General features: G+C 38.8%; 1 protein-coding gene across 3 annotated transcripts in view; it reads right to left on the bottom strand.

Annotated features, from left to right (window-relative positions):
* The window catches only part of LOC120541399 (cytosolic carboxypeptidase 4), a 917,845-nt gene that overhangs the window by 155,972 nt on the left and 734,053 nt on the right, over nucleotides 1-27,820 (bottom strand). For all 3 annotated transcript variants that reach the window (XM_039772988.1, XM_039772990.1, XM_039772989.1), the window contains one exon: nucleotides 14,765-14,928. In XM_039772988.1, the coding sequence (XP_039628922.1) occupies nucleotides 14,765-14,928 (164 nt within the window). The remainder of the gene's footprint in view (nucleotides 1-14,764; nucleotides 14,929-27,820) is intronic.

Below are 27,820 nucleotides of genomic sequence, written 5' to 3'. Positions count from 1 at the left end.
CAGCAAGAAAAGCAATATTGTAACAATGCACGGAACGAACCAACACACAATCGTCCGTGACTGAAAACTGGCGGACCGTCCTCGCGCCTTCTCCTGCCAGACAGAGGGATGGGGGTGCACGGCGCGGAGTCTGGAACGGGAGGAGAGGAGAAGGACGTCCATCATGCTAGTCTGCTGATTTCTCGTTCAGTATGCACTGCCCGCTCATGTGCCCACCTCCAACTCGTCACTTGAGTCTTCGTCTTTACACAGTCCAGATGTACCTGTGAGTGACGTAGACTTTTCATTGCTCTGTGCGGTTTTGGCTGCTTTTCTATATATAATCAGCCAAGACACCCGACCACGGTAGTAGCAAGGTGGGAGGGGGGTGTGTACAAAAGGTTGGGATGCAACCAGTGGGAGCGTATGAGTCGCACTTAGTGGGAATTCCACGGTTTGCAGCCCGAATGGGGTTCAACGGCTTACCCACGCCGGGTAGACACATGCTCAATGTCATGCATAATTATTTATTGAATGCTAAACACTTCTGGAAAGACACAGTTGTCTAAAACGGGTTGGTGTGAGAATACAACAGTAAGCGAATGAAAAGATGGAACTCTGGAGAGAGCAAAATACAACACAATAGTGAACCCGCGGCATAACAAATGCCGCGTGGCCTCTTACCACAGACAAAAGGGACTAACTGGGTGGTCGGTGAGTTTTTGCGTCCGGGCAAATGGGCAGGCAGTGTGAATGCCTAGAGAGCGAGAGTAGATGCCGGCCGGTGAAAAAGGAGTGTTGGTGGGCAGGAAAATGTCTTCCATGTTCCTGCAGGAGCATCTAAGAAGACGCATGTTTGTCGCAGATGCGAATAGCTATATGTAGCGTGTAAAACAGTTTGCAATGGTGCCGTGGTCGTGCGTCGTAACCGAAAAGTCAGTTTTTAAAGACTGCTTACTTCATTGTGCTTTAACCTCAGTTGTAAAGGATTGTTTTAAGGATCCCATGGGATACCCCTCGCAAACCGTTTCACACGCTGCATATGGCGATTCACCTCCGCGAGAAACATGCTTCTATGAACAGTCAACATAGCTCGGAGGTGCATGACATGCACATGACATTAACCTGACCTGCACTGCATGTGGTCTCTACGACAGATGAATATAAATGACGCTATTTTTTCTGTGTCGTCGCGTCTGAGTTGGTGGGCGTGGCCCTGCGAGTTGCCGTCGAATCCAATGGTCTTGGAGTTGGTGGGCGTGGCTCCTTCCTGCGTGCGCCATAGGTGTCTCACTTGTCGGCGGCTTAGTGAATCCATGCCCCTTCCGGCGTGCTTTCCATGGTTGTATTGCCTTAGTGAATTATATATAGATGTTATTTCCAAACCTGTTGACGCAGAACTTAGAATGTGTACAATAGGAACACAGTTTTTCTTATTTTTACTGTATTATCTCAAAGTTAAAAAACTCAGGTGTTATTAATAACAGATACAAATTTTCACTGAGCAAAAATTACTTTATACCAATGGTAAATAAGTCAAACAAGTATAAAAGTTGACAATGGACAGTGCTGCATTATAACTCCCTGAAAATCTTGATTTGTTATGCCTTAAACAAGTAGCTTAAAAATAATTAATATTCTAAAATTTGCAGAAAACAAAACATGCATATACTCTATCTATCAACATATGTAAATGCATTTCCTTTCTATTTATCTATAATAATAATAATAATAATTATAATAACAAGGGGGCCACTGTTCTCTTCTCTCGCCAACCCTCCGGCTAGCACTAGGCGCTAGCCTCTTTGTGGTTCTGCCGCTCATGTATGGGGATGCAGATGTACAACTTAAAACATTTTTATTTTCATGGGAATTGTTACATATGCATCAACGTAACATATAACTGCCTGTGACTGAAATGAATTTCTTTCTCTCTATTAAATAAAAGGACTTTCTTGAATGCTTGGCTCTGAGATTTGTCTTTGTCTTTGTCTTTGCTAAAGCTATCCTAACTGGAAACTGTTAAAATTTTGAAACAAATGGCATATCAAGATCTCCTTTGTTGTCTAATGTTATCCACGGACGATATACTAAATTGCCTTTCTTGGATACATCCTTCTTTCTACAGTAATTCGTGTGTTGTAAGACCGGACGTTGTTAACAGTTGTAGATATTCTTTGGGATATGGTAACTTGTTGTTTTCATCTTCCGCACGATCACCACAAAACTGTTTCAGCATTGTCTATTGATATGCATTTAACAAATTTGCCATGTAACTGTTTGACATTTTTGGATGCATTTAACCAATTTGATGTGTAACCGATCGACATTTTTGGTGTCGATTTGTTTGACTTCCTCGTTTCTCGGTGCTAGGATTGCGCGTGTACTCATTTTTTATGTTGATAAACCTCCGTGATGAAATACTTCAATAAGATTTGGACATAATATGTCTTCTTTAATTGGGAATTTAAAGTGAGGAAAACGTTAAAATGTATAAGAGCTGAGAGTGCAGGAAGTATGTCTGACAAAAGTATTCACACGAATGAGAGTTAAGGTCTTATTTGAAAAATGTTTGAAAGGAGGGTGTAACTTGAAAAAACGTCAAGGCAAAAGTCTAATCTCGCAGGACTTGAAACAGCCTCTAGACACCTCTATTATTATTTTTTTGACCATTCTTCCATACAAAATCTGTCCAGTTCAGTTAAATTTGATGACTGCCGAGCATGGACAGCCCGCTTCAAATCATCCCATAGAATTTCGATGATATTCAAGTCAGGGGACTGTGACGGCCATTCCAGAACATTGTACTTCTCCCTCTGCATGAATGCCTTTTTTGATTTCGAACTGTGTTTTGGGTCATTGTCTGGTTGGAATATCCAAACCCCTGAGTAACTTCAACTTTGTGACTGATGCTTGAACATTATCCTGAAGAATTTGTTGATATTGGGTTGAATTCATCTGACCCTCGACTTTAACAAGGGCCCCAATCCCTGAATTAGCCACAGAGCCCCACAGCATGATGGAACCTCCACCACATTTGACAGGAGGTAGCAGGTGTTTTTCTTGGAATGTGGTGTTCTTCTCCCACCATGCAAAGCGCTTTTTGTTATGTTATGTCAGTCCAAAGCACTTTGTTCCATAATGAATCTGGCTTCTCTAAATGAGCATTTGCATACAACAAGCGACTCTGTTTGTGGCCTGAGTACAGAAAGGGCTTCTTTCTCATCACCCAGCCATATAGATGTTCTTTATGCAAATTGTGCTGAATTGTAGAACGATGTACAGATACACCATCTGCATCAAGATGTTCTTGCAGGTCTTTGGAGGTGGGTTGTCTGTAACCATTCTCACAATCCTGCGCATACGCCGCTCCTGTATTTTTCTTGGCCTGCCAGACCTGGGTTTAATAGAAACTGTGCCTGAGGCCTTCCATTTCCTGATGACATTGCTTACAGTTGAAACTGACAGTTTAAACCTCTGAGATACCTTTTTGTAGCCTTCCCCTAAACCATGAGAAGAAAATTCTTTGTTTTCAGATCTTTTGAGAGTTGCTTTGAGGATCCCATGATGTCTGTCACTCTTCAGAGGAGAGTCAAAGGGGAGCACAACTTGCAATTGGCCACCTTAAATACCTTTTCTCATGATTGGACATACCTGTCTATGAAGTTCAAGGCTTAACGAGCTAATCCAAGCAATTTGGTGTTGCAAGTAATCAGTATTTACCAGTTACATGCATTCAAATCAGCACAATTACAAGGGGACCCACTTTTTACAGCCCGTTTTTCACATTTGATTTAATTTCATACAACTAAATACTGCTTCACTAAAAACACCCCAGTACTCAAATGTTCCTAGGAAATGAAAGACATATCACTGTTATCTTTTTTGTTGAAAGTAGAGTAAATTATTAAGCAGGCTGAGAGGGGTTCAAAAAACATTTTTATATGACTGTATTTATATAGCACCTTTCCCATGCTCAAGGTACTTCACAGAGTCTCAGAAAGAAACAGCAGGGTATATGTCACATTGGACTGAAATATTTTCTGCATAGAACAGTTGCAGAGGATTCCTTACTTTGCTTGCGAAGGTTTTACTTGGACATTTTAAATGGAAAGTTTATTTTTCTTCTGTCTTAATCAATTGTTTTGCAGAGAAACTGTTCATTCACAAACAGATACCCAATTTTCACATAGAGAATATTTTAATATCACTCTTATTTCATTATTCTCACAATGATACCACATCATCCTGGTCCAAAGGCTCAAAGAAGCCTCAGACTCTGCTACATAGGCCACTTTGCTTTGCTGTGGGGATAAAGTCATTTTAATAGTAGGCAGGTTTCATTTTTGGTTTTATTTTAATTTTGGCCAAAAAGATCAGTTTTAAACTTTCATTCAAAATTCTTCATGATCATGCCAGTTTATAGTATGTGTACTAGGGTGACTATTACATGTACTACTAATGTAATATTTTTAAACTCAATGACTAATTCAAATATAATATACTTTAGTATGAAACCTGTTGAAATATCATAAAATACGTAATAAACTATTCCACTTACCAAACTTAAAATGATTGTTTCCTAAAACCATCAAAGAAGTAGTCTAGTGTTTTATTAGCACAATTATAATCCATTAAAAGTATTTATAATTTGTTTTCCTGCAGTGTATACACAAAAAGCACATATTTGTGGCAGTAAAATAAGAAAAACACACCTGTGAGTGTAAGCTTTAGTCTTTTTCACTAGAATTAAACCAAATGAAAAAAAAAAGACAGATGACTTCTCTCAGAGTCAGTCATGCACATAAGAAAAAAAGATTACAGTAAATACTGTTTTCTAGCCACATTACTTTAAGACAATCATTGATAAGTATCGTCTGTTTTCAAAATGCTGAAGGTGACAAGAGACTCAGAACAGGAGGCACTATGGATAATATACGCATTAAAATAACAGCCTTGGGAAATACAGATACAAGTTCAGTTTATGTATTAATTCATGCTCTTGCAGTACAGTTGAGTCTATTATCTCTCCTTCATATTCGTCACCATACGAATCAACTTAAATATGCTTTCACTTAATCTTATTTTTGAGGAGATTAAGAATAAATTAATTCCACAGTGGATCTTTTTTAAAAAAAGAACTTGGGTTTACACACAAATATTATATAGATATAAGTCCATACCACAGGCAACCATTGGTTACAGGAACTCACAGAATTTCTAGTGTGAATTATTTAAGCAGAAAATTACTCGGCCCAAGGACCTGTCGGGGATTACAAAGGAGAAATGGCTGTAAGTAAAACTGTGACGATTCTTTTCTGTGTCATGTTGTAAAATCTAAAAAATTCTATACATATTGGTGTTTTTTTTCTCTTTGTTTCTTTTACTAAATTAGTTAAATTACTTTTTTCTTTGACCTTGAGTTTGTTTTGTATTTCTAATATGAATATGTGCCTGGAAGGTAGTACAATGAAAGCTACACATTATAACTTCATTCAAAACTACATGTAGACACAATTTTTTATTTTGTTTCTAGTGTATGGTACTGTTTTTATGATTACAGTAGGACTATGATGTGAAATATACAACAAAAGCAACAAAAAAAGAATAAAAATAAAATGTTTTATTTTTCATGGAAGTCATGAACCACAATTGAAAATTAAGGCACGAGAACATTGCCATACTGCACACAGCACAGTTCTGGATTTTTTTTTAACAATTTATTATTGTATATGTGGCTAACATCTGTATCCAAGGGAACTTACAAGATCAGAATACAGTACAATTGTTTAAATTAATTTTTTCAATCAGAGTTCAGACAGGTTAGTTGACATGAGTTGGGCCACGCAGTGATTCAGAGGTGGAAAATGAACCATTAGTTCAATGCCTTGCCCACTACATCACATTGCCGCCTCCTAGGACATATTCCGAAAATGAAAACATATAAATATTTTTTAAAAAATTATGGATTTACGCCTTATGTAAAGGGTGATCTTACTTTCTGAGTTTTGTAAAAAGCTTTTTTTGGAAAAATGCGTTTCTTCACTATTCAATATCTTCTTAAAGGCTTCAGTACAACTTGAAGGGCAAACCTTAAATAGGACAATACTGAAGAAGTTGGTATGAATCAAAATGTCCCGTTTAAACCGAAATGAATATGTTCTTAAATTTTTATTTTAAGAGAATATAGCAAGACATTTTATTAGTTACAGAATGCCTGCAGTCTATTCTTAGGCTAGGTTAATATTTTTTAAAAAGTTATTACATCATGCTATTACACTTTATTATAAACTAGCAAAATACCCGCGCTTGGCAGCGGCAAAGTACTGCCTTAAAATTTTTATTAAGAAGAAAATTAAACCTTTTTATACTGATGGAAAATATACCAATAATTATTTGTTAAGGATCTCTTTGTGTACCACATTGTGAGTTCGGACCTCCGGTTGTAATATGACCAAGCTGTGCGCTGAGCTTACTCTTAAGCATGCAACGTACAGTTGGCCATGTGAACAGTAATCTTGTTTGAAATCTCATAGCTTGGATTGCTGCTGTCATAATCGGTTTGAGTTTCATGGTTTGTTTCAATTACGACAGTATTTGTAGGGCTTGTGTTGAAGAGACATTCGGCATCTGTCAAGCGTTGTTAGTATACAACCAGTTTCATCGATAACTTCACATCCAGCTTTTGAGAGGTTAAACATTCATAAACATCAAAGTGTCCACTACTCAAATCATCACCTCTAAATCTAAGATGTTTAAGAGGCATTGGCGGTTGTCCAAAGGTATAAAATATTTGGCCATTTTGGTACATTTGAAAGCGACAACCTAACAATTCAGCGGCAGCCATCAACTCACATGTAGAACCATAGGTGAAGGGCTTAAGCATTTCACTCTTCTAGTGCTCCTGTGTAGTATAATTATCTCCTGTACCGTCATCAGTCCACACCTTGAATCTGTCCCAGTCATTCAATACATAAGACACAATGTTCCTCCGGATATCAAGAGTGAGCCTGATATGGCCGTGCAATATGTAACAAAGAGAATGGAAAAGGCAGGTGCCATCTCCGGGTATAGAAACCACTCGATAAAGTGACAGTTCTTTGATCGATGGTGATCACCTCGATAGACATGTTAATGTGGGTACGGTTGGATTGATAAAGGAAATGGGTGCAGGGAGATGTGAATCCCATGGCGAAGCAAGGAAGGGAATGTAGAGACTGGAAGAAAAGACGACCTTATATAGGCAGGCAGCCAACAACGTGGGAGGCGTTGGGATGGAGGACCCAACGGTGCCTCACACGGTGACCAAGCTGCAGGCTATGGACGTATATATGTACGTAAGTAGGATTCAGTTAGCGTTGGGAACCCGCGTACCAAATTTCTTGAAGATGGGCCCATAAGTAACAAAGACCGTTAAAAAGTTCAATATGGCGGCCGACAGTGGCATCATACCACCGAAATAAGTACCAAATTTCAGCCTTCTACCTACACGGGAAGTTGCAGAATTAGTGACGTTGGAATGTTCAATATGACGGCTGACAGTGGCGTCACACCACCGAAATAAGGGTGTACATTGGTTTTGGTTAGCGCAGGGATGCCGCCTACCAAATTTCGTGAAGATGGGGCCATGAATAAGAAAGTTCAACATGGCGGACGTTGTTGACCGTTATGACCGTTACGCGTAGAATTTCGAAGTGAAACCTGCTTATCTTTTGTAAGTAAGCTGTAAGGAATAAGCCTGCCAAATTTCAGCCTTCTACCTACACGGGAAGTTGGAGAATTAGTGATGGATGAGTGAGTGAGTGAGTGAGTGAGTGAGTGAGTGAGTGAGTGAGTGAGTTAGTGAGGGCTTTGCCTTTTATTAGTATAGATTACTTTATATGGATTACAAGGGCGGCACGATGGCACAGTGGTAGCGCTACTGCCTCGCAGTTAGGAGGCTCGGGTTCGCTTCCCGGGTGCTCCCTGTGTGGAGTTTGCATGTTCTCCTCGTGTCTGCGTGGGTTTCCTCCGGGTGCTCCGGTTTCCTCCCACAGTCCAAATACATGCAGGTGAGGTGCATTGGCGATTCTAAATTGTCCCTAGTGTGTGGGTGTGTGTGCCCTATGGTGGGCTGGCGCCCTGCCTGGGGTTTGTTTCCTACCTTGCGCCCTGTGCTGGGATTGGCTCCAGCAGACCCCCGTGACCCTGTAGTTAGGATATAGCAGGTTGGATAATGGATGGATGGGTTACTAATAGTTTACTTTAGGTATTTATATCCAGAATCACAAAGAGAAATCAATACCATAAAACATTAGAAGGCTGTAACACCTTGTTCATCAGAGGGGAACCTTGGCATTCGATAATGTCAGCTATGAAAGTAACTGTTTTCTTTTAAAACGTTTAATTTTTGTATCGCGTGGCCCACCAAAAAGTGGCCTGCCTCCACTGAGGCGACTCCCATCTTGTCTGCCATCCGATAGGCAGCTGTGGTCGTGTTGCCTGCCTTGTAGAGATGTATTGACACACAAGAAGATCACTTTCAGCAATTTCTGTAAATGTGAGTACCAGATTTCATCATTTTTCTCTTCACCATGTAATGCAGTCGTCTTGGTGGAGGCAGGTCATTTTTTCGTAGGCCTCCCTGTACATTTGCTGCATAATTACTTTTGATTTAATGGTTAGAATATATTGTTAGAGGGTTCCTCTGAAGGTTAATCCAGGGTGGATTTTAGCAATTTTCAGTAAAAGAGCATTTGTTATTGATTTATTTTCAAAAGAATCACATTATTTAGTTTAAAGTCTTCACTTATTTTAGAGGTATAGTTAGTTGTTTGGCATGACTGTGCTCACTTTATATTTGCTCTGTTTTGTATTTTAATGTGCCCTTATCTGAGGATCACAGATGATAATGCACTCTTTTAAAAAAAGAAGTTACAATTGATTTGTTTTTAATCTTTACAAAACAAACCAGGCTGTTCTTATATGGGTCAAATGTGTTTGGTTAACTGCCTTGTTTCTTGCACAGAAAGTATAAAGACTGTAAACTTGCTTCAAAATATGGTGACTATAGACAAAATACATCCATTTCCTGGACCTGTTTAATCTCATTCAGAGTCTCAACATGCCTGAGTCAAACCCAACATCACTGGCCACATGGCAGAAACTGGACTTTTTGAATTTGAAGATCATTCTCTCCCCCTCACTCGTTGGTCAAGAGTCCTGTCTTCCATTTAAAAAGTTAATATCACATGATTTTGGCTTTCCATTTACGATGTGTGCTGATTTTCATGGAAATATCTATACAGCAACATGCAAGCAAAAAAGCAGTGTGTTGCACATTTTAAGCATATGATTGGATAGCTACATGTGGATTATTCGAGATTTTTTTCTTCCTTTATTCCATGGAGGTTTTTCACATCATTTGCCATTGAATAGCATTTGTTTGTCATGAACTCCAGTTCACTTAAAATTTTTTTTAAAGAAACTAATGTTTTTGTTCACAAAAGACAGCTTCTCTTAGCTTCCCTCTTATATTTTTTAACATGGAGAATATTTTAGTGTGTCGAAAGTTCATTTAAGTAGCGTTCATGGATTAGGTTGCTACACGCATCTCTGGTTGCTAGAGGAGATCTGGAGCTCGCAGCTTATGTCGTCATTGACACAACAATACAAAGAGTCACCATTTTGAACTTCCAACTGTCCAACTTGGTGGATAACTAAAGGCTTTACTTTGTTCAAATATTCTGAGATTTGTTTTGGCTTCTACCTCAATTTTCAATGCCTTGGGAACCCTGGACCTCAGCACTTCCTGGGGGGAAGAGAAGCAGGGACACCCGGAGTGCTTCCGGGAGTACAGCCGGCACTTCCGCCACACTCATTCGAGGCTGGAGTCGGGAGAGAAGGAAGGACAAGGTCTGGATGGAGACGTGGAGGCAGCCTGAAGAGTGAAGGCATTGTGTGAGAGGCCTGGACTTTGGGGGACTTGTGGTGGTTTGTGTGCACTGCGGACTGTGTAAATATTGTAAATAAACGTGTGGTGGTGGAATTACAACATGTCTGCCTGTCTGTGCCTGGGTGCCGTTCACAATGTTCATTATAAATATAAAATATTAATACATCTTATTTATATAGGATCTAATAACAAATATTATGTATCTGTATCTGCCATCCCTGCATGTTCTCCCCGTGTCTGCGTGGGTTTCCTCCGGGTGCTCCGGTTTCCTCCCACAGTGAAAAGACATGCAGGTTAGGTGGATTGGTGATTCTAAATTGGCCCTAGTGTGTGCTTGGTGTGTGAGTGTGTTTGTGTGTGTCCTGTGGTGGGTTGGCACCCTGCCCAGGATTGGTTCCTGCCTTGTGCCCTGTGTTGGCTGGGATTGGCTCCAGCAGACCCCCGTGACCCTGTGTTTGGATTCAGTGGGTTGGATAATGGATGGATGGATGAATGGATCTGCCATCCCTTTACAATATGCTGTTAAATTTTCAGTTCATTCTTTATTGCATTCTATATTGAATGACTCGTTATCTAGTCATGATAAAGCAATCTTATTCTAATGAGTAAAATACTAAGAAAGGAAGTTCTACTAGTAGGCCATATGCAGAAAAAACTTTGTGTTGTATAATTGTCCACTCCACTCCTCCTTTAATATTTCAAATGCACGCAACATATAATAATAATAATAATAATAATAATAATGCAATCAATTATTATTGCTGCAGCAAATTAGAGCAAATGAGCTTGGTTGTTAACTGTTAACCCCATGTTACATTATCACTCCCGTTATTGCTAGAGGAGATCTGGAGCTCGCAGCTTATGTCGATATTGACACAACAATACAAAGTGTCACCATTTTGAACTTCCAACTGTCCAACTTGGTGGATAACTAAAGGGTTTACTTTGTTCAAATATTCTGAGATTTGTTTTGGCTTCTACCTCAATTTGTTCTCTTACTTTGTTACTTGATTTGACATTTAGGTTTTGCTTTGCTTGAAATGTATTCAGCTAAGAGATCTTTCCTGGTGTGCCTCTCTCATCCACTTCCTGGTCCTTGTTTAATCTCTGTGCAGCGCCATGGTGCCAGGACAAGCTCACAATTGTCTTGTACTGTATCATAAACTTTTTTTCAGTTCATTCTTCATGAAAACGTTAAGATTATTTTTTTCTCAGCAATCACTACAAACTACATGGAGTATGTAACATATAAAAAATATGTTTTTAGGTGGAGTATTCCTTGTATTCCTTTAACTCGTGAGGCTGTGGATTGAGTTCCCAGCAACTGACCAACTTTATGCCATGTTACCATCCTGTGCTTAAGCTGTATTGAAATGAAAATATTAACAGTTGTCAGTAGTTCCAATCTTGAAATGTATTGTGAGGTGATGTTACCTGGAGAAAGACTACAAATTAAAAATGGAACTTGTATAAATAAACTTTTACATGGGAAATTACAAAAATTCAATTCATACATTTTCAGAGATTGTGTGAACATTTAATTATAAACACAGTACAAAGGAAATTACATGACTGATGTTACACTCCACCCAGACGAAGCCAAGACAAGGTCTGAACACAAGATGAAAAGCTTACATACTGTATGTATTTCATTTAGTTCCAACCAAATCCATTTAATGATAGTCAAGATACTCCTTACATTTTATTACATATGCTTTCATAATAGGGGTGGATATTGCCACCACTTTACAGATTCAGCATCCTGAGGGCTTAAACCCTACACTTAGTTGTCCTCTCATCAGAACTGCATGGGTTTTCCACCAGCTATTTCAGATTCCCTCCCATACTTCTGAAGACGTGCTAGATGTGCAGATTAGTAATTCTAAACTCTGCATGAGTGTGTCCATCAGTGAGCCCTGAGACAGAGTAGCACTTTATCTAAAAGCGTTTCCTTCCTTACCAGAGTAGACTCTGGCTTCCCATGTCCTTGAACAAGTTTTAGAATGTTATGTTATGCTATCTTACTTTAATAATATGTGAGCTTTAAAAAATTATGACAAATCCTTATAGTCAACCCCCGACTGCCTTTTTGTATTACTATTCAGATCTGCTTTACGATAGACAAATAGCATTGTTTTAAAAAATGAACCTAAAATATAAGCATGAAAAATATCCCCAAACATATTTTTTTCTTGTGACTTTCTTCTGACATTCACTGCCAACATGTCTAAGCAATGCTTTTATTCAGTTTGAATTATGAGAATTAAAATTACTTTTTCCTACAATATCTTTCTATGCAAAACTCATTCATTCAAGCCTACTATGAAAAAGTACAATCTCACTGAAGGATGAGTAGACAAAGAAATGCAAAAACAAAAAAAATGTAGTAACAAGTGAAAACTGTTGACAATGGCAGAGTTGTTATGAGATGCATGTTACATAACACTCATATATCATATACCATATAATAAACAAATGGCTAGAGGAGCAAATCAGCATTTCATGAGGAATACCTAAAAATACAGACAAATAGTAGAGAAGTCAAAGAGGTCCTTATGCTTGAATTTTCTGAAACAGCCATTTAATATTTATAGATTAACTGACTGTTTCAGATTATCATGAAGTGGCATATACTATTTCAGTGAAAAGTGGCTAAACATATAGCAAAAGTGTATACATATGTTGTCAGGGATGCCAGGGGCAACGACCCGGCTGGGACGCCTTGGAGGACCGGAAGAGGGCTTGTGCCGATCTTGGACCATGTGGGGGCCGCCACCCTGGTTGCTTTGGGGGCCACGGGTAGAGGGCTTGGAAGCCCAACCCTGTAGGGGCCCGTGGTCACCGCCAGAGGGCGCCCCGATGCCTTGGGAACCCGGGATCTCGGCACTTCCACCACATCGGGAAGTGCATGGGGGGGGAGAGAAGCAGGGACACCCGGAGTGCTTCCAGGAGTACAGCAGGCACTTCCGCCACACTGGGGTGTGTTGGCGGGAGATTGCCGGGAAGCACCTGGAGCACATCCGGGTGTGGATAAAAGGGGCCGCCTCCCTTCATTCGAGGCTGGAGTCGGAAGAAAAGGAAGGACAAGGTCTGGAAGGAGACGTGGAGGCGGCCTGAAAAGTGAAGGCATTGTGTGAGAGGCTTGGACTTTGGGGGACTTGTGGTGGTTTGTGTGCACTGCGGACTGTGTAAATATTGTAAATAAACATGTGGTGGTGGAATTACAACATGTCTGCCTGTCTGTGACCGGGTGCCGTTCACAATGTTCATTATCTATATAATAAAAGCCCAGCGCGGTGTCCGTGTCCGGGTCCACGTTCCTTTTGGCTGTATAGCCGCCCCGTAGAAAAGCCCCAGTCCGTCCCCTCTCAGAATTCCTGCTTACCCCCCTCCGTTCTTTCCCCTTTGCTTTTATTTTTCCTGTTCCCGAAAATCTTTTCAAACAAAAGTAAAGAAATAAACACATTAACGTCTTCTCTCCTCTGCCTATTAAATAATCAATAAAATGAAATTAAAAAAAATCATGAAAGAAACAGAAACCACAACCTACCCTTACAGCGTACACCGCGCTTCTGGCGTTACAGCCAAACACGTGGTGTATGCAGGTTATGAGGTGTGACGCTAATTAACGCCCGTACTACAACAGATTATATTGTTCATATACTATTAACTATTTACAGGGATCAACTCTTTTGGGGAAGTTCATAACAAAAAAAAAAAATTAAATTGTAAATAACATGTGCACTTGAGTATTTCGAGCCCCGCGTCTGAGTCGGATGGATCCCCTGGTCACCAATTTGTGTGTTTCACTATGCCCACTATGCCTTTCCGTCTTCAGCTACCCTTGTGCACTTGTATGGAGGAGACCTTATGGAACAATGCCAAAACGAAACGCAACTAAACCTGCTGCTGCGAGAGAGGACACATTACAGCGTGATCACGAAGCAAAGAGGAAGAGGCTTGACAGTCGCTCGCAAGAAACGGACACTCAGCATTCACACAGATTAGCTCAACGACGCGTCTCTGCCGCACAACGAAGGCAACTGAAACCCCTACAGAGAGAAGACAGATTACGCCGTGATCGCGAAAGAAAGAGGCAAAAGCATGCCAATGAGACACCCAACGAGAGGTCCTTACGATTGAGTGGTCATCCAACGCGCAGCGTAGCGCGCACCAAGTTGCTAGTAAATATATAATATTAATACATCTTATTTATATAGGATCTAATAACAAATATTATGTATCTGTATCTGCCATTCCTTTACAATATGCTGTTAAATTTTCAGTTCATTCTTTTCATAGCTACATTCATATTGAATGACTCGTTAACTAGTCATGATAAAGCAATCTTATTCTAATGAGTAAAATACTAAGAAAGGAAGTTCTACTAGTAGGCCATATGCAGAAAAAACTTTGTGTTGTATAATTGTCCACTCCACTCCTCCTTTAATATTTCAAATGCATGCAACATATAATAATAATAATAATAATAATAATAATATAATGCAATCAATTATTATTGCTGCAGCAGATTAGAGCAAATGAGCTTGGTTGTTAACTGTTAACCCCATGTTACATTATCACTCCCGTTATTCTGAGTCAAATATCTTTGTATGAAGAGACAGCAAAATCTACATGTTTTCCAGATTCAAGCAGTCTCCAAAGTCATTGTTTGTAAAAAATGTACCTTAAGTGCCATTTACACATGTTTAAAATGAACCAGTTTTACAAAAGCTTTGTTGTCAGAAATTTCAACAATGAGGATGCCTGTAAATCTGCTGCATTACATTTGAATATTTCGACGCAGGTCAAATGCCAGAACAAGCCTTCGTTATATGGAGAGGTACTCACCTATAGGACCCCTGATCTCTAATGGGGTCATCCAGATCCAATGCTGCAGGAATATGTGAGGTAAGTTTTTTGTCATGGAGTAGTAAGTTGTTACTCAACACTAATAGACTCTGGCAGAACTTGGCACCCATTTCTTCAAGCTCACGAGTTCCAATTTGAAAGCCCTGTGGAAAAAAGACAAACGTGTGGTAAACATACGTGAAAATGATTTTAATGACCTATTTTGCGGTCATAATAAGAAGGCAGAGGGATATTTGGACTCTTAAACATGGAGAATTTCAGGGTATTGCTGCAGCTTTCTTTAATAGAGTATTCCTTTTCAAATTCTAAACATAATTTCGTAAAGAACGATCGAATTACAATTTCTTAAAAATTGCGCAGCAAAAGCACCATACTAGTAGAAGCTGGATCAAGTATATCAACCTATAAGTTAATAACAGTAAAAAACAACAAAATAAACTTTGACTTAGATTTTTTATAATTTTTTTATCATGGACCTTTAAAAAACATTGGTATATCAGACAATTAAGGCTACATTCACACTTTTGTGGTTTCCTGCAGTATTTCAGCATCTGCATAAAACAGGAGATTCTGCAGCACACCAGTAAAATCAGTTTGACAGACTGTATATATTTTGCATACATTTGCAATTGGAAGTGTGAAAAATCCTATTAGTAACTATTTGCTATTTAAGGACAATTTTATTAGATTAGATTTATTACATTGGATTAGATTATACTAGCAAGTAAGCATAAAAATCCATCCATCCATCCATTATCCAACCCGCTATATCCTAACTACAGGGTCACAGGGGTCTGCTGGAGCCAATCCCAGTCAACACAGGGCGCAAGGCAGGAAACAAACCCCAGGAAGGGTGCCAGCCCACCTCAAGGCACACACGCACACGCGCACACACACACGCACACACGCACGCACGCACGCGCACACGCACACACAGACCAAGCACACACTAGGGACAATTTAGAATCGCCAATGCACCTAACCTGCATGTCTTTAGACCAGTGTTTCCCAAACTAAGTCCTGGGGACCCCCTGTGGTTGCAGGTTTTTGTTCCAACCAGATTCCTAATCAGTGACAACACCTGATAGCACTGAGCGCATTTAATTAGCTGGGATTTTTTTTTCTTTTATTCGACATTCAGAAAAGCATAGCAGCATGATTTTTACATTTATAAGACATTTAGAAATACCGTATTCCTGCTTTTGCTATAGATTTAAATACTTAGCTCTCTTTTGTTAATTTCATTATATTTTGCCCTCTGTGCAGTTATCTTAATAATGACAATTAAAAACGGGCAGATCAGACACCCAGTCAAACAACACTGAATAATCAAAGGTTGCAACTACTTTAGAGTCAGACCCACTAATTAGTAAATAATAGATTAATTAAACAATTAGAACACCTTGAAAAGTAGGATGAAAATCAAGATGAAAATACTCTTAAAAAGAAAAAAAATACATTATTCCTATATAACTGCTTAGTACATTTTAATATATTTTTTTTTTAGCAAATTTAGTTTTCTAACTTCTATATTGTTCCCTAAACAAAGAACTTGGGAAAAATCAGTTCACTTAATTAGCCCAGGAGTCCAATTAAAAACAGAAGCTGGTTGGAACAAAAACCTGCAGCCACAGGGGGTCCCCAGGACCGAGTTTGGGAAACACTGCTTTAGACTGTGGGAGGAAACCAGAGCACTCGGAGGAAACCCACGCAGACACGAGGAGAACATGCAAACTCCACCCAGGGAGAACCCAGGAAGCGAACCCAGATCATAAAAAAATCTGTATTTATATTTTTGCTTTCAAAAATTTTTTTAATGAATCATTACTGTTTTGCACGTTGGGTTGACATAACCGAGTATTAAAATGCAGGTAATTTGAATTATGTAAAAAAATCATATTACCAAATTATATTACTAAACTCTTCCAATTTAAAGTAAATTAGTAACATCTAGAGCAGGGGTGGGCAGATTCAGTCTTGGAGGGCCGCAGTGGCTGCAGGTTTTTGTTCCAACCCAATTGCTTAATAAGAAGCACTTATTGCTCAAGTGACACTACTGCTTCCCTTTAGTTGTCTCGCTCGTTAACATTTTGAACGCTTATTGCTTATTTTAGCCTAAAACAGTTGTATTCTTGGTTTTTAATTGCTCCTTATTAGCAATAAGATGCAAATGACAAAAGAGACCAGCATTTCTCCATTTAGCTTGTTTCCATGTACATCTTTCTGTATTTATCAGGCACTGTTGGTTTTAATTAAATACTTGGAAGCAAAGTGAAGAGAATAAAGTGAAGCACTGAGAATAACTCGTCTGTTTTAGACTTCAAATCATTTGGATGATATCCTTAGAAAGGGAAAGAAATCAAGGATATGTGAATGACCTGACGTGGCAGAGTTAACACACTAACATGCCATGAAATTAAATAATTGACAAGGATTGGTTTTTAATTAAGCAACTGGGTTGGAACAAAAACCTGCGGCCCTCCAGGACTGAATCTGCCCACCCGTGATCTAGAGTATTTAGCAACTGCCGATACCACTTTAAATGTTTTACTTACTTTTATTATGCTTTCATTATGTAAAACTATATTTTAGAAGAGGAAATCAGAAAGTATGCTATGCCTAACTGAGAATAACGTAGCTGCATACTAACCATTCAAATGCACATTGAAAGACTATGTGAGATTCACCAAGTAACATACCTGTTTAGTACATTGAATTTTAATTAAACATACTTTAAATTTTTTTCTCTATAAATTTAAAACTGTTGGAATCAGTGACCTGTGCTGGTGCTGTGGTTAAAGCTCACAGTGCCTCACAGCTCTGTTGACTTAGGTTGAAGTCTCAGCATAGCATGCATTCTGTTTAGGGGTTTACATGTTCTCTCCGTGTCTATGTTGATCTTCTTAATGTGCTTTGGCTCCTTCCAACATCCAAAATTTATACTTGTTAGATTAATTGGCAACTATAAACTGGTATTTGTAAAATTGTGCACTGTGAGGACTCACATTCTCTCCAGCATTAGTTTTTACTTTATGTGAGATGTTACTGAGATAGGTTCATGTTTTTTCTGACACAATGAAAAGATGAACAAAAGAAAATGCCAAGTGTCAAGGAAACAAGAATAAACAACAACAATAAAAGCTGCCCCACTGAGCTTTGCTATAACAACTTTGCCCAGAAAGTTAACTATGGTGGTTTTACTACTTTTCCACTTTTCAGAATACCACAAACACCCAACCACCCTCATCCATTTACCCTTTTTCGTTCATTTATCTCTTTCACTTAGCAAGTTGACCTTTACCCAGCTCTTTTCCTAAGTATTAGGGATCAAGTACTCCCTGGCAAGAAGCCTCTTTAAAAACTTATCTGGGGTTCTCATTTGGGTTCAAGGGTCTGGCGTGTTCCGAACTGCACTTTTGGGCAGCATAATTCCAGTTTCCCTAAGCAGAGCAGACTTGTTGCCGCTTGCCAGTATAAAGGTTTTGCTTTTCCTCCTTATTGTCCTACAAGACACATCATTCATCCTGGTGTCTTCACAGTTTTGGGAAACCTTCTGCATAGGAAGAACATCCTACCCTGCCTACCCACTCTGGCATATAAAGGTACTGCCAGGCTGGAAACCTGTCCTGTATCTTTCACTTGCTACATTTACCAAGATGTTTATCCATCCATTCTTTCATGCTTCAATTAATCCTTTTGGTTTTATTCATATTTAAGTAAAATGCATTAGCGAAAACTTACATTTACAAAACAAGTCAGGCTCATTACAATAATACTGCATGGAGAAACCAACATTATTTTCCATTATTATTATTTTTTTTCTCAATCAATGTACATAAAACCACAACATAATGTTCCAATTTGCCCTCATAATGAACTTCATTTTCTAATACTGCTTCTCTCTGTGAAGCTAGTTACCTGTTCAGCAAACCTGAAGTTTCCCATTTCAGTTTATAAAACAAACTTCTGTGTCTCTTCAACAATATTCTTATTGCACAGGTTGTGAGTGTGAAAGCAGTAGGTGAAACAAGCTATTGTGAACTCTATATACTTCAGCCATTACTACAAATGCAACATCTCAGCAGCATGTCAGTACATATTCGAAGAGATTGAATATGTGGACATAGGTGATCTTACAGAAATATGCAGATATTGTTCGGCTTTAAAGTCGGAGACTTGTTGATCGTCTAATTCGTGTTGCCATCAGGGAAAAGTAGTGTTTCTTCCTAATGAAGAGGCCTATCCGTGACACTTAAAAGTTTTGTTGTTTAGTGAAAGTGAAATATACATAAGCGAGCGGCAGAGACATGAAGTTGCTGGCAAGTAGCGCAGGCAGGAAGGTTTGCGAGCGAAGCAGGAAGGGGGCAAAGCCCATTGTTTTTTAATAAGAAAATGTATAAGAAGCACAACCCAACAATAAAATATAATGTAAGTAAAAAGACCCCATCTGTATCAATAGAAGTTATTAAATTTTAACAGAGACATCTTTATACCATTGAACAGTCTCATATTTCCTTGCAGATGCACCAAATACAAGGATAATGTTTCTTAATGAGTTTAACTAAAGTCCAAATTTCTTATATTTCTAAATTCAGAGAACAGTAATTAACAGTAATTTCACTGACGGCATTCCAGAGCTCACTTATGGCCACTGCTGCCTTTAATTATATGTCTTTCAATGTTATTGTCTATTATTTTTTCCCTTGTTTATGAAAACAAGATATCCACATCATGCAAATTCCTATTGTTAAGCCTCTGAAAACACCAAGGTGTTAATTACACCTCACCAAGCTTTTTTCAGAAATGAATCTGGACAGCAGGTTCACCAAAGAAATCATAGTGTCTGCTGGAGTCTCAGTTTTCAGCAAATCAAAATCTCATTATTTCATCCCTCAGTGGTATTTTGTTCAAGGGCTGTTAAAGGTAATGAACATGTTTTTATAAATCATAGGTAGAGTTAATAGGTCTCATTGAAACACTGAACAATTAGCAAGGGAACTGTAAGATCAAGAAAGGCAAGGGGCTGAAAAAGATATGAATAACATTATAAGGCCAAATAGAAGACAAATACAAGCTTGAATCACAGAATGGTCAGTGAGCTTATTGCTGCAAGAGGGTTAAAGCACTCTCAGTATCAGTAGAGGCCAGTTTGCTAATATATTCTGTACTGCTGAAAAGACAACATGAGTGACAGCAGTATTACACTAGGGAGTGAAAGCAATGTGTGAGGTGCAGTCAGTGTTCTTATACAGTATATCTGCATGACTGAGTCTTGACATGGACAACTTCCATGATAATACTGGCATGCTTTCTCAAAGGAGGACTGTAAAAATGACAAAAGCACCAAACTAAATCTGATAGCAAAAGAAGCTCACGAGCATGCATGTGAACTAGGTCCACTGGTGTTGAGTACATAATAGAGCTTTGTGTTTCCATAACTTTGTTAGCTTACTCTACTCCAATGAACAAGTTCTTCTAATACAGATGCAGACATTTTACAAATCAGGAATGAGTTAATTTATCAGTGATAGTGGATGTCACAATTGCAGCTAGGAACTACCTCATGCAAATCCACTGTGTGAGTAAAGGAGCTCAGCACAGCAAAATCTCAGTGTGTGTTTTGTAGGAAGTACATCCCAACAACTTGCATTTGTGACTTATCAACAAACAACAACAACATTTATTTATATAGCACATTTTCATACAAAAAGTAGCTCAAAGTGCTTTACATAATGAAGAATAGAAAAATAAAAGACACAATAAGAAAATAAAATAAGTCAACATTAATTAACATAGGATAAGAGTAAGGTCCAATGGCCAAGGTGGACAGAAAAAACAAAAAAAAAAACTCCAGACGGCTGGAGAAAAAAATAAAATCTATAGGGATTCCAGACCATTAGACTGCCCAGTCCCCTCTGGGCATTCTACCTCACATAAATGAAACAGTCCTCTTTGGATTTAGGGTTCTCATGGAAGGACTTGATGATGATGGTCACATAGACTTCTGGCTTTTGATCCATCCATAATTGTTGGAACATCATGATGCTTTGTGTAGGTGGTGGTGGCGCCAATATATAAGATGGGGCAAGATTATTTAAGGCTTTATAAACCATAAGCAGAATTTTAAAGTCAATTCTGAATGACACGGGTAACCAGTGTAGTGACATCAAAACTGGAGAAATGTGTTTGGAATTTCTTTTCCTAGTTAGGATTCTAGCAGCTGCATTCTGCAGGCCACCACCACAGAGAAACCGGAAAAAGAAACAGAAGAGAGAGTAGGGGTCAGTACGGATTTTAGAGCCACCATGAATAGTTATTATGATGAATTGAAAATGCATTACATTAAAGGGGATCTACCGCATGGCGACTTGTAGGAGGTCCCTGTAGAGAGTGAAGTTGAGTAACCTGGAACTATAGATGGTAAGCGAGACTGTGATTGAGTAAGTATGAACAACATCATGAACTTCCCTGATTTTTATGTACTGCCATAACCAGTGTCATACATGTAAAGATAAGAATATAAGAATATAAAAACAGTTTTGGTGGCCTTTTATGCTAAAATATTGTAGTCTGTCAATACCAATTCACTTTACTTTTGCAAAATATCATCCTGTGGGGTTCTGAAGGTCCCCCGTATATTATTATCCAACATATCGATGTTTCTGTGTTTAAAAATAACATTTGTCTGCAATATACCCTTAACCATCTATCATCTGTGCCCCTATAATCATGGGTGGAGTCGGACATTTAAGCTTGGGGAGTGGCAGACGGATCCTGAAACATAATTGCATTTTTTTGAGTCACAATTAGAGTTTTATTTTTGTTTTTTCTGTCCTCCTAGCCATTTGACCTTACTTTACCCTTTGTTATTTAGTATTGCCTAATCTTATTTTTATTATTTACTAGCTGACCCCTGCGACTCTGCCCATGTAGTAGTGAAACAGGACAAACTTTAACAATCAATAAAAAATGTAAAAAAAATGTAATTCTGGCCAAGCGTAGGATAGGTACACTCCAACGTCAAACGTTGGCACTGATCGTGTTCAGCTCTGATGGGAGAGTGTCCCCCACATGGGGAGAAAAGCACGTGGCCGTGATATCTCTGGCAATCAGCAGCTACCCTCTAAAGTTATTCTGAACAGTCAGGAGTTATTCTGAAAAGTCAGCATGGGTTCAGAAGAGCAAGGTCCTGTTTTACTAACATGCTGGAAATCTATGAGGAGGCAACAAAAGGATATGATCAAAGTGGAGCATATGATATTATTTATCTTGAATTTCAGAAAGCATTTGATAAGGTGCCACATGAGAGGCTGGGCATCAAATTAAAAGAAGTGGAAGTTCAGGGTGATGTTTGTAGGTGGGTGCAGAATTGGCTCAGATACAGGAAGCAGAGGGTGACGGTGTGAGGAACCTCATCAGAACTGACCGATGTTAAGAGTGGTGTTTACAGGAGTCAGTGCTGGGGCCGCTGCTATTTTTAATATATAGAAATGATTTAGATAGGAATATAAGTAACAAGCTGGTTAAGTTTGCAGATGATACCAAGATAGGTGGAATAGCAGATAATCTGGAATCCGTTATATCATCACAGAAGGACTTGGATAGCATACAGGCTTGGGTAGATTTGTGGCAGATGAAATTCAATGTTAGTAAATGTAAAGTATTACACATAGGAAGTATAAATGTTAGGTTTGAATACATAATGAGCGGTCGGAAAATCAAGAGTACACCTTATGAGAAGGATTTAGAAGTCATAGTGGACTCTAAGCTATCGACTTCCCGACAGGGATCAGAAGCCATTAAGAAGACAGCCAGAATGTTAGGTTATATAGCACGGTGTGTGGAGTACAAGTCCAAGGAGGTTCTGCTCAACCTTATAATGCACTGGTGAAGCCTCATCTTGAGTACTGAGTGCAGTTCTGGTCTCCAGGCTACAGACAGGACATAGCAGCGCTAGAGAAGGTCCAGAGAAGAGCGACTAGGCTCATTCCAGGACTACAGAGGTTGAATTATGAGGAAAGATTAAAAGAGCTGAGCCTTTACAGTTTAAGCAAAAGAAGATTAAGAGGTGACATGATTGAAGTGTTTAACATTATGAAAGGAAATAGTTTAGTGGATCGACACTGTTATTTTAAAATGAGTTTATCAAAAACATGGGGACACAATTGGAAACTTGTTAAGGGTAAATTTCTCACAAACATTAAGACGTTTTTCTTTACACAAAAATGGTGGACACTTGGAATAAGCTACAAAGTAGTGTGGTAGACAGTAAGACTTTAGGGACTTTCAAAGCTCAACTTGATGTTTTTTTGGAAGAAATAAGTGGATAGGACAGGCAAGCTTTGTTGGGCAGAATGGCTTGTTTTCGTGTAGAGTGTTCTAATGTTCTAAAACACATGTAGGTCTGATCTCTCTCTCAAAAACATCAAAGGTTATTCCTTAACAATCTGTAGATGATAATGTCTGTTGAACAAACAGGTATTGCTAGCTAAGCGGATGCGAGCTCGAACATGTGGCAAGAGTTACAGCGACTCGAACAGAGGCTGGCGCGTGAGTGAGGAGGGACCTGCCCCCCTCCCCTCGGCCCATAGCCGCTCTCTCAGATTTGCGCAAATCAATCAGTACTGCAAGCGAACTATGATATTTATCACAATTAGAGAAGTCGCAAAATCAACCAGAATGTTCAAGCAAATTATAGAAAAAAACCTGATCTAAATCTGTTAAGTAGTTCTCTCATGAAAAGAGGACAGACAGACAGACGTTGGATTATATATTGTGGAGGATGGACGGCCGTTTATCCCGGCCAATACCCCCAAGCCGCCAGGTGAAGCCCTCCTTGCAGCATGGAGGTCCCCAAAAGACCAGCAGGGCATCATGGAACATGTGGTTTTTATGCACAGCCCTTCTGGATGCCATGGGGGCCACAAGAGGGAGCTGCAGGGAGGACCGAGGACTTCTTCGTGCCCTATGACCCGGAAGTTCGTCATTGGAAGAGCGACGGGCTTCCGGGTTGAAGAGAAGAGCTTTTACCTGACCCGGAAGTGATTGAGAATCACAGGGACTGGGGATTGAGAACACTTCCGGGTCAGGGAATATAAAAGGACTGTGGGAGCTCCCAAACGGCGAGCTGAGCTGGGTGGAAGGGTGGCAACGCGTCTGGGAGCTGGAGGATTGTATTGGTGATTTATTGTTAGTTATTGTGATTAAATGAGTATAGTGGAGGAGAGGGTGTTTTGTACACTTTGGAGAATTAATAAAGTCAACTATTGGACTTTTACCTGGTGTTTGGAGTCGTGGACAGGGGTTCAAGGAAGCGGGAGTGCCCCCTATCTACCACAATATATATATTCTTCATCATGTAAGGCACTTTGATCTTCATCATTTGTATGAAAATGTGCCATATAAATAAATGTTGTTGTTGCTGTTGTACAGATGGCATATTCAAGCATAAGATGCGGGCACACGTGAACAACTTTGTGATCTTTCAAATAGCTACTTGAGGATCTGTTTTGCTGACTTAAGCGCCTATCTGATAAGAGGAAGATACTGTATAAGAAATCTAGAAGTTGAAGTGAACTCACTCAAGTTAAATTTGAAACAGTAAACCAATGTGTAATTTATGTATTATAGGATGTTTCTCTGTTTTAAGCGTATGTGACATGCAAGAAAGATTTGTTTATGTAGGAAAAAATTGATTACTGTATTTAATGATTATTAACATTGGCTATGGCCTTAAAATTTTTTTCAGGTAACAAATTAACCCTTTACTGGTGACATGTGCATCTTTTGGAGGCAGGAAAACTGTCTGAATATGAACAGTGATGAGTGAACTAAAACTCCTACCTAAGTCCTCATTAAATGAACTTTAAAATTTCAGACCCCTTCGTAGTGTGTTAATATTTAACATTCGTAGTTCTTATGTTTATTCTATACATTTATTTATCTTAAAGTTCACCTGCCACACATTTGAAGTCTGTTTAGGTCCATTTTTAACAATTTTAGGGACTATTGGGTACCTGTCATTCCACTTACTTTAGAGTCATCAGTAAACATTATCAGCTTGCTAGTTACATTTTTTTCAAGATCATTGATATAACTAAAATGAGCAGCAACACCAGCATTGATTCCTGATCGACACCACTTTGACATCACTTAATTTCAAAATCCTCTGCTTTCTGTGTTTCATTGAGTTTTACCTCCATCTACACAGTGCATGTTTAACTTTCAATTCTTTATGTTTGACCACCACTAACATCTCATATGATAAAAAAGATTACCTTAGCAAATTATTTCCTCATAGAACTGTAAAGTATTTGTAAAATATGCATTCTGCCTTTTAATTACCTCTGTACTTGACATGATATTGCTAACTCCTTTCATTAAACTTACCCATGATGCACATTATGAATATTTACATTTACTCATATTGGCCCAATCATCTTTTAACCTGAGAAAGTATCTGATAGCTTTCAGTCTTAAATGACAATTTCCTCAGGGTGCACCAAGGTCTAAAAAATATTCCTTAACTTTTTCATATTTAATTATTGAACTTCATTAAGCACTCTAGGTTAAATATTTTTAATCCTGTTTTATTCTCAGGAAGGATTGTTTTTCTGCTGTTTCCAAAACACTGATTACCTCCTTAATAGTCTCTTTAGCTACTGAGAGATTTTTAAATTCTTAACACGTGGTATTTACTGCTTAATTTTCATTATATTTCATTTCAACCATACAATTCCTAGTCAAGTAATACTGAAGCTCAGTGAGTGAAGTAAATGCATTTCAGGATTTTAGCTTGTTATAAGAAACCTTGTTACTGGAGGTACACTGTATGACTAAAAGTTTACAGATTCCTGAACATCACACCATTATGACCTTGACTGTTTCTGGCTATTATAGCTTCCACTCTTCTGGGAAGGCTTTTCACAAGATTTTGATGTGCATATGAGGGAATGTGTGTACATTCAGACCAAAGAGCGTTTGTGAGGTCAGACACTGATGTTGGACAAGAAGACCTGTGCCCATATTTATTAAATGTCTTAGAGTAGGAAAACAGTCCTAACAGGCCCAATAATCTTAGAGTGAGGCAAACTTAACTCTGTTCTTAGGAGAAAAAGCATTTTATCAATTTTCCTAATTTAGGAAACTACTCTTAACTTCATGAGCTGTCCTAACTCGCTAAAAGTTGTCAGAATCTGGTGTTCAGGCAGTAATAAGCATGCACATTCCGGGAAAGTTGGAATGTTGTTGGAAACGCTGGGCAACAATGAACTATTAAAAAGATACTTGATGATTGCACCATCTACGTGGAAAGGCCATGCAATGTTTGCTGAAATGAGAGTGTTGGTAACCTTTTGTGGAAAATTCAGTTTTGTAATAGGCACTGCTCCATGGTAGAGCCCACTCACACTCCCACAGAATTAATTTGGCATTTCATGTTAACCTGACATTGACATCTTTAAAGATGTAGCAGGAAAGCCGAAGGACATGTAAGAAAACCCTTGCAGGCTCTGGGAGAATATGCAAACCCCCACATAGACAACAAATCAGGATGCTGAATCAGTGAGACAGCAACGCTAACCAATCCATCATCCTGCCCCATCACAAAGTATTTGCTTAAAATATTTTATTTTTCTACATCAGTTCAGTTTCTTCACATATAGTGGCCACTTCTAAGGAAGGCTTAGAGCTCTGTAGAGTTTTACAAACATAAGATGGTGATGGTGACAACATATTAGGGCTAGGAGCCATTAATTATAATTCATAACTTTTTTATTTTGAACAGTAACATTATATATGGTGATATAATTATGTGTAAGGCCACATATCAATTTACTCATTGATATAGTAAATCTGAATAAAGTGTGAACTCTAAAGGAGAAGCACAATGATTTTGTATGGCATCATCAGTCTGTATGGTGGTACATGGAATAATGTTAATAGTTTAAAGATACAGAGAGGAGAATCAATTTGCTGAAAAGTAAAAGGCTGACTTTGACAGCCCAACAACCGTTGCTTTTTATATGAATGCTCACCTCAGCAAAATTGACTTTAGATAAAAAAATAATTTTCACTCATCTCTAATGAAATTATAGGGGTTCTGAGCTACTTTTTTCTGAGGGTTAGGAGGATTGGTGGTGATAAATCCGGTCCTGGTGTGTGTTCAGGTGTGTGTGTTGTTCACCCTACAAAGGGCTGGCATCCTGCCTTGCTCCTAATGCTTGCTGAGGTAGGTTCCAGCTTCCTTGTGTTCCTTTCCCTGGATAATTAGGTTCAGAAAATGGATGAATTGATGGAAAGTTTAAATTATAGGGTTGTAGTGTTGGTTTATAGGGTTTTTACTGTCATGTGTACAGAGTATAGTCACGTCCTTGCATGTGCTAGTTAAGATGCAATATGTTGCCACTCTGGTGCCATGAGTTATGACTTTACCTCTATTTTAATATCATGATTCAAAATATACAATAAAGCTCAATTTTGATAGCATACTAAAATGTGAAAAATATATTTCCATACCTATGCTAATTCACATTCTGTGTGGGTCCCTTGCAGTTGCTAGGCCAAGATGAATACTATTCCATAGATATAAAATGTAGTAGTGAATGCTATCCATCATATAGGTTTATAAAGTTTTTTTTTTATTAATATATAACTTTTAAGCAATGCTGTATTAGCCAGTTCTTGCTCATAGGCATGTATAATTTAAAAGATCAGATAAGATATTTTGTTAGGGAGAGAACTGACCAGAGTTTCTTGACAAGAAGAGCACCTTGTTTTTCTGCATTTGTGCATTCCTTAAAAATTGCTGAAATATGAACTGGTATGAAGTAGGGAGTCGGCTGATTAGGATTGGTCGCTGAATCAGGAAGGGCACTCTGTATCACGACACCCCATTATCACATGAAAGAAGATAAAGAGAGAGGTAACAAACAGCCTCTGTCTGCCATTTCCCATACATAGAGGAGGAGGTCAGGCCAAAGCTGACTCCATTCAAAGGTCATGGTGGAGCAAAGACCAACAGCAGATACTGAGACA

This window comes from Polypterus senegalus, chromosome 12 (genome assembly GCF_016835505.1).
Source record: "Polypterus senegalus isolate Bchr_013 chromosome 12, ASM1683550v1, whole genome shotgun sequence".
Classification (NCBI taxonomy): Eukaryota; Metazoa; Chordata; class Cladistia; order Polypteriformes; family Polypteridae; genus Polypterus; species Polypterus senegalus.
This window is presented reverse-complemented; position numbering and strand designations above follow the sequence as displayed.